Here is a 14,382-nt window from a genome sequence, read left to right on the forward strand (position 1 = left end):
AAAGTTTACTACACCCAGGCCTCAGCCGTCCAGCCAGTAAACAGTAACCAACATCTTAGTTCATAGTGCAAGTTGGTGAGTAGTAATGAACTAGCTACAACTTCTGTCTGCCCTGGCTAGGGGCGGGGATGTATGCTCTGTACACGCCTTTGGTGAAAGGGTTGCAATTCTTTCTGAAGCACCCTCAGAAGTGGGGGGGGGGGGGGAGAAGCCGTCACTGCCTAGCTCAGCGCCCTCCCCCCACTTAGTCCCCACCCAGAAAACGCGCCTTGCAGACCTCAAGGCACCATCGAGTGGCCAGGCGGGGAGAGAGGTTTAATCCTCTTTGGCTTCAGAGTCCCCCTCTGAAAAAGCCTGTCGCTCCAAATCTGTTTAGAAACCCAGTGCTCTGGGGGCACCTTGCAGGGACCCTAACCGTGCGGAGTTTGCTGTATACACCGGCGTAGCCAGATCTGTTAAACCATTGACCTGTTCTCTTAGGTTAGAACCGAGGGAGCAGCCAGACTAGAGGAACCAGCTCTCAGTCCTCTTCGTGTCATTACGGTAATTCCCAGGTTTACATCTGCGCGCGCGCACTCAGCTGTGTGTGTGCCGGGGAAATCAGGTAAATCGGTAGCGCGCGCACGGACCAAATAAACCCTTGTTTTCCTAGAGCTTTGAATACCTACTAGCAGCAGTATTGAGAGGGAGAATGCTAGATAAGGCGGAGGCCCTACCCTTCTGGGTGATCTTCCACAGCATGGCTCCAGTGCATAGCGAGTGGGGAAGGGTATCCAAGGACACTTTTCATTGCCTAACATCTCTGATTTTGTAAAAATGAAATTATCAGAAATCACGGAAAACCTGAGAAATGAAACCTTTAACCCTTTACCAACAGCCTGGTGTTATTGACAATTTCATCTAGCAATCAAAGAGAGGATTCCTGGAAATGTAGGAAATAGGGAGAGAGGAGAAAAGTTTGTCTTTTTCTCTTTTTGTCAGACTACACTCAGACCTGCCTTTTTATTTCCACTACTCTGTGAAGACCAGAATAGGAGGGACGTTTGCTACAAATGAGGGGTTGAAACATTTCCGTTTGATTTTGTTAGCGGACCCATAGTGCTCATATGAACGATATCTGTTAACGGACAATGTAGGTGTGGGAAGTGACAATTTGCTATAGATTGCTTCAGAAAGTCTCAGCCCCAGCTGTGTGTCTCAGACAACAAGTCCATTTTCTTTAAGAACAAAATTTAATATTCCCCCAATCATAATTAGTTCCCCAGAATTTTACGGGAAAATAAATTAATATTCCAATTCAAAATAGACAAAACTAAAGAAAGTTTTTCTTGATTTTTAAAGGGACACTCAGTTTCATATGGCATCTTAATTGAGGAATGAATGCCTTCAACTTTCTTACACGTAACAGGTTCAGTAAGATCCTCTACGAAGAGAACCCTACATTAATTTTTTCTTTTTAAATATCATATAAAATAGATATGTGAGATAGATACATATGTGTATACTTCTGTAATACACACAGAGACAGGTGACTGTATACATCCACTTATGCCCACGGAAGGAGTGGGCAGAATCAGATGTGAATATTGTATTAGAGGAAAGTGTTCTCTTTATTGTCTTCAATTAAAAAAATGTTTATTTTCATTTCAAGCAGAACAATAACAATAATCAATTTATAGTGTAATGTCCTACAAATAACTAAAAAATAAATAAACCAAGAAAACGGATTTAAGTCTCATCCTTTCCAAAACTTCATCACAACTCATAATAACAAAGACAATAAATGTTTAGGAAGCAGAGGCCAAATGGGAAACATCAAATGAGAAGCCTGGGGCTGTGCCTAGATGCCCTCCAAGTAGGGCATTAGGTCACTATCAGAGAGAAACCCAGTCTGCCACTTCAGCAGTAGCTTCAGATGAGGCAGAAACTGTGCTGTCAAGTCACTGAGCCCGCTCCTCCTCTGCTCCTTCCAGAATCATCAAGTTGAGAAACACAGCTACATGGGAAGAGGGAGCATGCAGACCCTAGGCCTCCCTTGCAATAAAACACATTTTCTCCACTACTCTTACCCATCCACAATGCCTCCAGGCACAGAGAGAGGGTGACGGGATGAGACACTCCTTCCAGAAGCTACTGCCTGAAGGAGCACAAGAAAATTTCCTCAGCTCCAAGTTGAGGTAGGAGCCAGGCCCCACAGAGGGTAGCCTGGAGCTAAAAAGAATGCAACTGCACAACCACAAACACACAGTCAGGAAGTCAGGGAGGGCCGGACGAACCTGGTGTCCAGCATCCCTTAAGAGGAACCTGGCTGAGCAAGGAAAACCTACAGCATCATCCCTCCCAATACTCCTCATGTCTGTCACTTCCATTCTAAAAGAAAGACGCATTTGAAACAAACAAGCCAGCAAACCATGCCTAAGAGCCGAATCTCAGATTCACATTTCCCAACAGGATTTCTAGTTCTTCACAAAGAATATCCCCGCTCGCTCTGCTCCCCGCTCTAATAATTGGGGGAGGGAGTGAGCGATGTCTAGAGAGACTGAAGACATTCGATCAGAATTCAAGGCAGCCTCTCACAACTCTCTTGTTTATAGAAAATGAATGTCTGCCTGGCTTGCTTTTAGTTCTGGAAAGGGGTCAGTCTTTATCAGCACGGTTCACACAGATCCTGAATTTTTTTTTCCCTTATCTTAAATTGACCCGCTTTTAAGATAAAGACATAATAGAGAAAGCATTGACCTTACCTGGTCCCTAATGAGTTGGAAGTCAGAAAACCCCGCTCTCATTTCCTCTTATCTCGAGTCGCCTGAGAAGAGACTCGCGCTACCTTTTGTGCACTCGCGCCTGGAGATAGCCCCTCACGGATGCCTCCTTACGCCCGGGGGCGCGCTCGCAGAGTGTGCGGCCTCAAGAGTCGGAGAATTCCTCCCTGGGGTCTCAAATCGGAGACCTGGATGCCAGCCCCAGGCCTAACCCTGCCCCCAGGAGGATTTAAGATCCCTTGGAAGGTTCCCGAGCGAGCCTTCCCTTTTGAAAGGCCAAGTCGTAAGCAGTGGGAAGAAGCCCTGCCTCCTGCGAGGCCCGTGGACTGGAGCGCGCGGGGCCTCCTCCGCCTCCAGGAGTAAGTGTTCGAGCGTTTCTCGCGCCGTTGGCTCCGGCCTGGGTCTGATTTCACTAGCGGGCCCTAAGCTACCTCCCTCAGGGCCAGCCCCTATCCCAGAGCCGCTGCCCCGGCTGCTGAGGCACTCCCTGCCCCCACCCGCCTCCCGGCCTTGAGGACTCCAGCTGTACCCACAAGTGTCTCTGTTGGGGGCGGCGGCGGCCCGGACTCCCTTCTCCCCGGCTCAGCGCATCTCTGTCCCGCTCTTCTCGCCTTCCCTGAGCCCAGCCCAGTCCCCGGCCAGGCCGACTGAGAGGGAGGCCGTCCTCCCTCTCCGACCCAAAGCTCCAGGTTCCCAGGCTGGGGCGAGGGTGGTGTGCGGCTTTGGGATGCTAAACATCAAACAAGGCAAGCCTGGGGTTTCAGGCCCCGAAGCCACTAGAGCCGCTCTCCAGGGCTCTCGAGAAAGTCCCCGTGTTTACTTGGCAGGGTGGGGGTGGGGGAGAGGAGGAAGAGGGGATGCTGTCTGCGAAATCTCCCCTACTCTCCGCAGCCGTCGGGGTTTGGGGGATGAGTGAGGGTGCTTAGGCAAGGGTGCTCAGCTTCTCTTCGATCTTGGAGCGAACTGCGCTGCCCCTCTACGTGGGGAAGCTTCTGGCTCTTAGAGCACGTCAGCGCCAGAGATATCCCCAAAAGGCTGATTTCTCCAGGCTGGAAACTGGGACGGAGATGCTGGAGACCTAGGAGAGGTCCAATCCAGGGGAAGACGACAATCGGCTACGCAGGGGGTCACCGGGATGTCGGGTGGGGAATGTCCCCAGGCTGAGGTCTTTTGCTGTACCCAGCGCGCAGGTACTTCTTTATCAAAAAGCTTCAGCTCGCGTTCCAGGGCCGCTTCCTGAAGCTATTAGAATCTGCCCGCCAAGGACCTGGAGCTGGTGGACCCCTGGTGATGGATGGAGAGAAGCGGCCAAGTCTCTGTTAGTTTCTGTCCCATCCGGAGATACGGCTCAACTCACTTTCCTCCCTCCTCTCCGTCCCCAACAAGTAAACAGACTTCAGACTAAGCCGGCTTGAGGTGGCAGGGAGAAGAATGTATTTTATAAAACTCCTTCCAATACAAAGGGTACTAAGGCCGAGGTTACTACAACCTACAAAAATTGTGACACTCAGGTGCCCGCTTTGGGCCAGGGTGGGGGAGGGAGCAGCCGCCTTTGCTGCTGTGGGGCACCGCGCTCCCTGCGGGGCCCCAGACCAGACTTGTGCTGGTTTAAAAAAAAAAAAAAAAAAAAGAAGAAGAAGGAGTTAAGCGGAAGCTCCCATCCCCTTGGGATTGGGATGTTAGAGCAAACATCTTCCCAGTCAAAGCCCCCGATGGAGCTGTGATTTGACCACCTATACACCCTGTCCCAAGACCACAGCTGCTCATTTCAACACAAGTGTTCAAACTTCTCTGATTTTTGCTTGTTTTCCAAAATGTGAGGCCTCCTGAGATTTTCCCCAACAAGCACACTCTGCAGACCCAAGCAACCATCCTCAGGTTCTCTGGGTTTCTTCTGGATATTGGAAACCATATCTCAGCATCCTGACCCGGAATGACCCCTACATCTAAGGCACCAGGGGGAGAGGAGCCTCTAGGAAATCAACAAAGAGGGACTGCTAGTCTGGAGCAAGGCCTTGGCCTAGGCAATTTCCCTCACAATTTCCTAAGGGTGGGATAAGTTGGAAGTTGGATGAAAAGAGACATCAGAGACAGAATAAGAGGAGAAGAGAGGAAGAAAAGATGAAGAGAACCAGAAAGGAAAAAGAAACATGAAATTCTAAGCATGAAATGAGTACAAGAAAGGAAAAAGAAACATGAAATTCTAAGCATGAAATGAGTACAAATACAAATTAATCAACCCCCCACAAACACTTTCAGGCTAAGAGGGACCCACTTGGTCACTTTTGCTAGGTAGGTTTATCAAGGGTGACACAGAAGGGGCAATAGCCCATCTAGGGACTATGATTTCTCTCTGTTCAGAACCACTTTTTCCTTCTCCAGGGCAACCCACAAAATTCCCCCCAAACCACATCTGGGCACCAAAGAGACCAGGAAATTCAAAGTAGAAAAAAAAAAATTGAAGAAGATGATGATGATGATGATGATTGCTGAGGTGTCAGGGATGGCTGGGGCAGCGAGAAGTAGAAAGTTGGGAACAGGAGAAAGATTCCTTACTACAAAGATATTTAGGAGCCCAAAGATGGAACCGGTGGAACAAAGAGGGAAAGCCCAGCTTCCCAAGTCCTGCTTTCAGTGTCCCCAGGCCAGTAGTTGAGTCAAGACCAGAAGGACTCCGAGAGGTTGGGGATCCATGTCCAGCCCTGCCTGGGGATAGCTGTTTTAGAGCAGAAACAAGACCGAGATAGACTTCCCCACTTTTGAAAACAGCCTCCCACCAAATTCTAATTTCAATAAAGCTCAGCAGCAGATTAGAAAGAAGGATTGGTGTTGAAATATACAGGGACCATCTGTTCAGTAAAAATGATCCCTCATTCAGGATTATTTAAAATGTATGTTATTTAAAACGCTTTAAAGTTTTAATCATAGACTTAGCTGTATAAGACCACAGTAGACACTTCTGAGGTTTCAAAAAACAGAAGCCTGGCTCTGAAAACTAGTCCTTTGGTTGCTTTCTCTTCTGTTCTCCCTTTCCCTCCTCATGGAAGTAGTTTAGCTTTTTTCCTCTCTATTGCCAAGTCCTAGGACTGTTAAAGGTTTGGTTCTACTCAATTTGGAGACGGAACAAAACTCCATTTCCCTATGGGACAAGGACTCTGTGCCCAGCTCCTTAGCTGGTGTAGAATCCCTTTTGCTCCCAAACAATTCCAATCCCGTCAGGCCAACGATGAGCTGCGACCCCCCCACCCACCCAAAAATGCCTTTCAAAGCCAAATCAAAACCAAACAAAAGGTGGACTTTTAATCAGAAAAAGAATCCTTTTAATTTGTATAATTTATTAGAAGCTTCTTAGGAACTATATTTAAGCCAGATATCTACATAAGTTACAACAGAAAAAGACTGACGCTGCAAATACCAAACTGCCAAATAATATACACAGATTTTTCAATGCCCATAAAAAATATGATGGGCTTGGGGGCAGGGAGTGGGTTTTTTTTTTTGTTGTTTTTGTTTTTACAATAAAATGTACAGATTACTAAAAACTAGGTGTGTGGTCCAACTTTTGACAGCGTTTTACAGCTACAAGTTCACATCAAACATAAAACAATTTTAGCCAGGGCTCTTCCCGGGAGGGGGGCATTTCCTTTGTGTCATTGACATGTGGGTCCTGTCGTAGAGTCTGTCCTCTCCCCAGCCCCCATCTCCCCTTCAAAAGAAATCCTGGCATTTACAAGCGAGTCCACCTTGCTGGCACAGGGTACCCAGAGTGAAGTTTGCCATCTTTAGAGTCCAGAGCCGCGTCACAGTAGAGCCCCCTCCAAACTGCACCCTGCCTGAGTGAGGGAAACCCATTTCGATCACCTAAAAGACATCCCAAAAGCTGTTTCTTTTTGTTATGTCCTTCTCTGTTTAAAGACTCCTTAAAGAATTGGATTCACTTGGTTGTTTTTATTTTCTTTTTTTAAAAAAATCCCACAAATTTTAGAAAAAAAAAAAGACGTCCAGCAGTTTGGCGTGTGTGTGTGTGTGTGTGTGTGTGTGTGTGTGTGTGTGTTTTCCCTTGGTCTGTATGGGACAGATTCTTAAGAAAAGTCGAAGCGCAGGGAGCGGCGGGCAGATGGTGATGTGTGGCCGGCAGGAGGGAAAGCGATGAGGCAGCGCGCTGGGCCCGGCCCGGCCCGGTGTCCTCTCACCAGGTCCGACCATATAGCAAGGTGGAGCAGGACATGGTGCCATAGTCCGAGCCCGAAGAGTTCAGGTGGGAGAGGCTGGAGACCTGGCCCTGAAGCGCCGCGGGGCTGGCGGCGTGGTGCGCCAGGTCCGGAGACTGGCCCGCGCTGCCCGGCTGGTGGCCCGGGTGCGCACCCAGGCCAGGGCCCCCGCTGCCCACTGAGATAGCGGCCGCGGCCGCCTGAGCAGCCTGCGCCTGCTGCTGCGCTTGCTGTTGCGCGTGGCCCTGAAGGCTGCCCGCACCGGGCGCCGGGGCGCCTGCCTGGCAGGGTTTGCCGTCTTTCACCAGGACAGGCACGGCCACGCGGCGCGGCGACTGCTGCTGCGCTTGCTGCTGCTGCGGGCACCCGGCGCCCCCGCCGCCGCCGCCGCCGCCACTGTCCTGCTGCAGTTGCTGCTGGGCCGCCTTGTCCTTGGCTTGGCGCTTCATCTTGTAGCGGTGGTTCTGGAACCAGATCTTGACCTGAGTGGGCGTCAGGTGGATCATGCTGGCCAGGTGCTCCCGCTCGGGCGCCGACAGGTACTTCTGTTGCTTGAAGCGTCGCTCCAGCTCGTACACCTGAGCCTGGGAGAAGAGCACCCGGCGCTTCCGGCGTGGTGCGCTTGGCAGTGGGGCCATGTTCTTGCTCACATCCCCCAGCGAGCCCAGGCCGCCCATGCCGCTCATGTTCATGCCGCTCGCCGGGCCCATGAAGCGGGAGACTGTAAGCGACAAACGCACAGCGTCGGCGGGGGCCGGGCCGGGCCAGGCCACCTCTGCCTTCCGTGCCCTTGGCCGGCCCGACCCACCCCGACGGCGCCCTCCTCACCTAGGCCGCCTCCGCCCTGAGAGGCCTAATCGCCGACAGTTAGCGCCTGCCCCAGGCCGTGCCGTCGAGGGATTTACTGGAAAGCTCCCCACCTCAACCCGGGTTGCCTCCCTCAGTCTCAGTGCTCCCGCCCCAAAACAAAGTGGAGAAAGGCCGCTTCTGTCCCTTTCTTGCCCAACCCCGGCCAGAGTCGTTGGGTTAGCGGGCCACAGGCGGCGAACTGGGCCCAGACCAGGACCTGGGGTCCCACCGTAGACCCCAGCTTTGGGAGTTTGGGAGAGTGGGGTGTTCACTTTCGAAAGCTAAAGTCCCAGACGCTTTGCCTCCTGGCCGCTCTCTCCTGTGAGCCCCAGTGAGGGCACCCGCTCGCACGACTTAGAGCCCCCTCTGACGCCGCGCGCCCTTCCACCTGCCTAGACACGAGAGTCGGCCGGGCCGGTCCCCTGAGCGCGTCGCAGTAGGGCAGCCTCCCGCCCGGCCAGGCCGCGCCTCTCTGCTCCCTGCTTGCCCCCAGCTCCCTTAATTTTTCGGGGGGCCGGAGGGCGATCCTGGGCACTCCGAGGTCTCCTGAGCGGAGCAGAGCTGCCAGTCGGCCGCATCTGGGAGATGCCAAAGGCTAGCATCTGCCGCAAGTCCCCAGCGTTATCAAGTGTCCCTTCTGGGACCCCTCAGTCCGGCAGGGGGAAGGATCCCCGGCCCCCGTACCCTGCTCCCTGGCGCGGCTTCCGGGCCGCCCACCCTGACGCCCAGTGCGCAGCCGGCAGGCGCTGCGCCTGCGGGACTGCTCTCCCCGCTCCTGCCGTACTCAGCCCGCGGCCCGGCAGTGGGGCGGCCTCACTTACTGGCGGGGAAGCGCGGGTCTGGGTTGGCGCCGTACCATCCGGGGCCCGAGGCGCTGTTCCGCATGGTGTCCTGGTACGGCGGCAGCTCGCTCATGTTGCCCAGGTTGCCGTTGCAGTAGCCCCCCACGGCGGAGTGCGAGAGCTGGGGCACCCCCGCCGCCGTCATGTGGTAGGCGGCCGTGACCGCGCCGTGGTGCCCCACGGCGTGCTGCTGCATGGCCGCGGCCGGCGGAGCCGCCTGGCCCTGCCTGTAAGCCGCCAGCGGAGCCCCGAGGCCGCCGCCCTCCATGCCCACTTTCTTGTAGCTTTCCTCCAGGGGACTCAAGATGTCAGACACTGAGAACGGAGTCGTGTGCTTTGGACTCATCGACATGATTCGGCGGCGGCTGGAGGAGGAAGGAAGAGGAGGAAAAAAAAGGGAGAGGGGGAAGGCGAAGCCTCGCTGCTTTTTTTTTCTCCCTTTGCCAAATATTCTGGTGTTACCTTAACGCCGATCTTGTTGGATGTACACGTAACCGAGTGGACCGAGTCCGCCTTAATTGGCTTGAGTGGAGGCTCGGGGGCTGCCTCGCGTTTGTTTTAGCCCGGCGCCAGGTTTTAGGCAGCCACCAGAGGCGGGGCGTAAGCGCTAAAGCAACAAGACAATAGAAGCCTACATCTTGCCCGAGATAATTAGCTTACATGCTGATGACAAGGTAAACACCTTTAAGTTTCACTTGTCAGGATTTTTTAGGTCTCAAAGAGGGAAAGAGAGAGAGAGGCAGAGACGCGACCCAAAGCATTTCTTTCCCCCTCCCCGGACACCCCCACCCCATTTTTTGTGGGGTGCGGGCGGCGCGCGGGGGGGAGACGGGGGAGGGAAAGGAGGAGGGAACCGAGAGAGGGGAGGGCAAGAGGTGGGGTGAGGAGTAGCCGAGGAGGAGGGATGGTGGGGAGGAAGGAAGGTGAATGCTGCTTTGCAACCAACTTTCGGAGTTACAAAGTGAACCACTTTCCAATACAGTCGGGGTTCCCGGGAGGGGACAAGTCTTTAGAGGGAGGGGGCCAAGGGACAGGGTAGGGGTTTCACCTGAGCCTGCTGGGGCTGCTCCTCCCTCCCGCCGCGGCCTCCCAGCCCCGCGCCTTCCCACTGCCTCCGGACCACATCGGGCGTCGCGGCGCCGAGCCCCAGTCGCCACCAAACGAGCTCGCGAGTCTGGGGACGAACCCTGGGACCGCACTGTTGGTCTGCGTGTCTGTCCGTCTGTCTGCCTCTTCTGCCGCCGTCAGAGGGACACCTCTGCTCCCCGCCCCCTTTCCCCCTACCCGAGAGAGAATCCCAGCGGGCGGAGGGGACGCTGAGCAAGGGATCGGCTGCCTCCGAGAGGCTGTCCCAGATCCCCGCGTCCCCCTCCCACCACCTCGGGGTCTTCTCAGCAGTCCAGGGCCCCCTCCATCACGCACCCCCCCCACAACCCACACGCGGAACCCTCTCCCCACCCCCATTCCCGGCCAAGGCAAGCACACTACTGGCCGCCAGTGCTGGGAAGCTGGGGGGCACTAACCCCAAGGGCCATTGCTGAAGTTGCCCCACCTCGAACAAACCTGGTGTCCCCGACCCTCGCCCATCGCCCGGACACGCGGGGTTCTGGGGCTGGAGCTGACTTTCCGAGAACATCACAGCCCCAGCACCCGAGCCCAGGGCCACGCTGTTTTCCCCTCTGATGCTTCAGGGAGGGCGCGGGCTGGGAGCGTCGTGAGTACCCGCCCGCCTGTTGCCGGGCGGAACTGAGCCTGAACCCGGCGGGACCAGCTGGCCGGGAGGGGGCGAATCCCAAGGCGCGAGCAACCCAGCAGGCGGGAGGCTGGGCTGAGGCTCGCCTCCGCCCGGAGCTCAGCCATGCAAAAGTGCACTTGCTTCCCCGGGAATAACCAAATATCTTTGTTTAAAGTGGCGGCGTAAATGGCCAGTCGCTTTGTGGCCACGCTGGATATTAGTAGATGAGGATCATTCTGCTTCAATTGGGCGCCTCTCATCCGGCGAGCAAGAAACTGCTTAGGAGGAAGTGGGTTTCCTGTCTGCGCGTTCCCAGGCTTCAAGTGTGAGCCCCGCGCCTTGAGGGTCCTTGGGCGCCTGGAGAGGGGGAGCTGTGGGCTTTCGCTCCCCAGCCCGGCCAGAGGCACCGCCGTGCTGCTCCGGCCAGGCCCGGGCCTCCAGTCCAGTGGACTGCAGTGTCGCACGCAGATCCCGAGACCCACTCCGACTTTCCCCTCCTGGATTCTAACCGTTTTGTTGTTGGTTTGCTTTGCTTTTTCTTCGGCTCTTTGAGGCTCCTCTCTGGGCTAGGGGCTGGGAGGGTGGAGCACTCCCTGGCCAGGCTGGGGCTTCCAAGACACTGCGGGGGCCGGTTAAGGAGGCTTCTCGGATTTGTTTTTTGTTTTCAAATTTTCCTTCCCCTCCTTGTAGAGAAGGAGCTCCCAGTAATGAACAGGCACTCTTGAACGATTTAATTCAGCAGGTTAGGCGCCTTTTCCATTAACAGCAGTTGTAGTAAGGAAAGTTGTTTTGTTTATTGGCTTGTTATTTTAGCATTTCAGTTCTCTCCTTGAGAAGTGCTCTGTATTCCCTCAATACAAAGGCAACTTCTATACTGACATTCGCTTTCCCCACCACCTATATCGCTTATGAGAGGAGAGGAAGCCCAAGGCACCCCCTTCCTCCCTCATGGGCCAACATTCTCACGCATGGCCCTTGGGCTTTGGGGCAGACAACTCTGCATTTGGACACGGAGAGAGCTGCTTGTCCGTTGTGCCACGAAGGGCAAGCACCAAGCCGGCTCCTTGCCCTTTAATCAAAGGGCTTCTCTGGGGGGCACTCTCAGGAAGACTCAGACTCCAACTGAGCTTTGGTCGATGTGATGTCTAAGCCCAGGGAGCAAGGAGAGAAGACCACGCGGGGCTCAAGTGAACCGTCGGGGAGATCTGACAAAACTGAATACAGATCTTGCCTGCAGGCGCCCCTAGCCCCTGGGCTTGTGTTTGGACTGGGGTCTTCATGACAAGGCAGGGTGGGTTTCCCATTCCCCTGTCTTCTTTCTCTTTCTCCCTCTCCATTATTTCATATTATTGGTAAATATAAGAAACGCCAGGTATAGAATGTTGTAGCCTCTCCGCTCTCAATGCCATTTAGAAAAGGAGGTGATTCTTCACAAGGTTTCTCTGAAATTCAAATAATATCGGGCACATAAAAGCGCTTTGAAAGCTTTGGAAAATTTCTAATTTCATTGCCAGAGCTCGAGATTTCTGTATTGTCATTAGTACACTTCCCACTCTGCCCTGCCTTTAAGGCCTTGAATCTGAGTGAAGGGGAGAGTTAGGCGCACCTTGCGCGGTCCCTGAGCCTCGGCCTTCGTCCCTCGGCAGCTTTCCAGCCCAGCAGCAGGCTCGGCGGCGCACGTGGCTAGTAGCCCCCACCTCCCCCTCGCCCAAGGCCTGCGGACCAGACAGTGACCCCCAACCAAGCAGCAGGGGTTGAGACACCGCGGGAGCTGAAGCCTAACAGGGGTTGGGAGGTGGGGGCGGCGCGGGGCTACGGCAGCTCCTCCACGCAACCCCTCCTCCGCAACCAAGATCCCGCTGCTACCTTGTCCCACCCCCACCTCCTCCAGCAGGCGCGCGCACCCACACCAGCCGTAGACTCGACTTTACCTGGGCCTTTGCACCTTGCGGCCCCCCGCCACCTCTTCTACCTTTCTCTCTTTCTCTCTCTCTCTCTCTCTCTCTCACACACACACACACACACACACACACCGCCCCACACTCTTTGCCAGATGTGCTGCACTGCCAAGACTAAGACGTCTAGTCTAGCCTGAGGTGGTAGGGGGAAGACTGGTATCTCGATCTCGGAATTGATCAAGCAGAGACTTTGAGAGTCCCTCCCCTGGCCCCACACCTCTTCCTAACCCAGGAGTGTCCTTTTTTTTTTAGCTGCCTCCTAGAGTCATCTTAAGTAGGGCGACCCTAGTTAAACTGGTAATTTCTTCATGGTTGCAGGAAATACTTGGGAACCCTGAGTTCCCCCCCTCGCCCCCCCCCCCCCCCCCCCCGCCCTTAGGACCCCTGTGACTTCAGTAACTCTCCTGGGCAGAGTGGGCGCAGTGGGGGCCCAGTTCTGGCTTCTCGGGGAGCTTTCCCTGGTGGGGCCCGGGGAGCCTACCTCAGTCCCTGACACACTGCTTTGCTCTCTGCAGCTTGGCCTGAAATCTAAGGAGCCCCAGAGACTCAGGCTCAGGCCCAGGGTGGGAGGACAGAATTGCCATCAACCTTTACTCACCACCTGTGTGGTGAAGGGAAACCCTTTTCTGTCCCAACAGAGTCACTTCTTTGAGAATTTAGAACAGAGGACTCTTCCGGAAGGCTGTATGACTCAGGGTCTGTAGCTTGGACAGCCAGAGGAATGAAAAGTCCTCCCTGGTTTCTCACCACATTTTTCTAATTCTCTTCATGGTCCTTCACACCTCTTCTAGATCCGTGAGAGACCATGTGCCCTGGTGGTGTTATTTTGCTTCAAGTTTTATCGCAATTCGTAATTTATTCAACAAATATTTATTGAGTGCTGGCTCTGTGCCAGGTTCTGTGCTGGGCCTAAAAAATCAGCTTTAGGGCGCCTGGGTGGCTCAGTGGGTTAAGCCGCTGCCTTCGGCTCAGGTCATGATCTCAGGGTCCTAGGATCGAGTCCCACATCGGGCTCTCTGCTCAGCAGGGAGCCTGCTTCCTTCTCTCTCTCTCTGCCTGCCTCTCAGTGTACTTGTAATTTCTCTCTGTCAAATAAATAAATAAAATCTTTAAAAAAAATCAGCTTTAAACAAGCTAGATGTGGCTCCTACCCTCACAGAGCTTATAAATTAACAATAAATCATCCAAATGATATGCATGTAGTCCCTTTGTGACAATGTTACTCTGGGATCCAACTGAGATAGAAGGGGTTTTGATGAAGGGGTGTGTGTGTGTGTGTGTGTGTGTGTGTGTGTAGCAGGGATGGGGTAGGTTCTTCACATTTCTGATCTTAAAGTGCTTAGGGGTGGTAGGCAGGGCACTTGAGTAGAAGTCAGAATCCCTGGGGCTCAAGCCCTGGTGTGGCCACCTTTCAGCTCTGTGGTATAGCTCTCCCAGACTCCCACCATACCCGGGGAGCTGTTCCCATCATGGCCAGAGTAAACTATGGCAGTGTTTACTGCCTCCCTCCCTTATAGTGAAACCTTGTTTTTATTTATCCTTGGATCTTCCAGTGCCTCAAGAAATTAAGGAATTAAGGAAACAAAGCCTCTTAGCACCTGATTCCTGAGAAGCCCCTCCCCCCGCCCCCACACACAAAAGGTGTCTTAATCTCTGTTTGTGTACCTCCCAGGTTGTACTAGGGATCCAAGTTTTTATTTATTTATTTATTTATTTATTTTTAAAGATTTTATTTATTTATTTGACAGATGGAGATCACAAGTAGGCAGAGAGGAAGGCAGAGAGAGAGAGAGAGAGAGAGAGAGAGAGAGGAGGAAGCAGGCTCCCTGCTGAGCAGAGAGCCCGATGCTGGGCTCGGTCCCATCTTGACCTGAGCCTAAGGCAGAGGCTTTAACCCACTCAGCCACCCAGGCGCCCCTTGGGATCCAAGTATTTAAGGATGAGATCGTGTGCGTGAGTTTGTAAAGCACAAAAATCGCTAGCAGATGGAAGGAGTTATTACTTGCGGTTCTATATCTTGAGTTT

The 14,382-nt window shown here is 53.7% G+C and overlaps 1 protein-coding gene across 4 annotated transcripts; it reads right to left on the reverse strand.

The window, feature by feature from the left end:
* Positions 1-6,695: 6,695 nt before the first annotated feature.
* On the reverse strand, positions 6,696-10,569 carry NKX2-1 (NK2 homeobox 1). Of its 4 annotated transcripts, XM_059181937.1 has the most exons (5): positions 10,228-10,563; positions 9,713-9,851; positions 9,127-9,271; positions 8,644-9,029; positions 6,696-7,694 (listed from the first exon to the last, which is right to left on the reverse strand). In XM_059181937.1, the coding sequence occupies exons 1-5, from the start codon at positions 10,249-10,251 to the stop codon at positions 6,952-6,954; spliced, it is 1,437 nt and encodes a 478-aa protein (XP_059037920.1). In that variant the 5' UTR covers positions 10,252-10,563; the 3' UTR covers positions 6,696-6,951. The 4 variants fall into 4 exon arrangements, with proteins under 4 accessions (XP_059037920.1, XP_059037921.1, XP_059037922.1 ...); XM_059181938.1 differs by lacking the exon at positions 9,127-9,271 and having other exon boundaries at positions 10,228-10,569; XM_059181939.1 differs by lacking the exons at positions 9,127-9,271; positions 9,713-9,851 and having other exon boundaries at positions 10,217-10,563.
* Between the last annotated feature and the right edge of the window lie 3,813 nt (positions 10,570-14,382).

Source organism: Mustela lutreola, chromosome 7, assembly GCF_030435805.1.
Source record: "Mustela lutreola isolate mMusLut2 chromosome 7, mMusLut2.pri, whole genome shotgun sequence".
Classification (NCBI taxonomy): Eukaryota; Metazoa; Chordata; class Mammalia; order Carnivora; family Mustelidae; genus Mustela; species Mustela lutreola.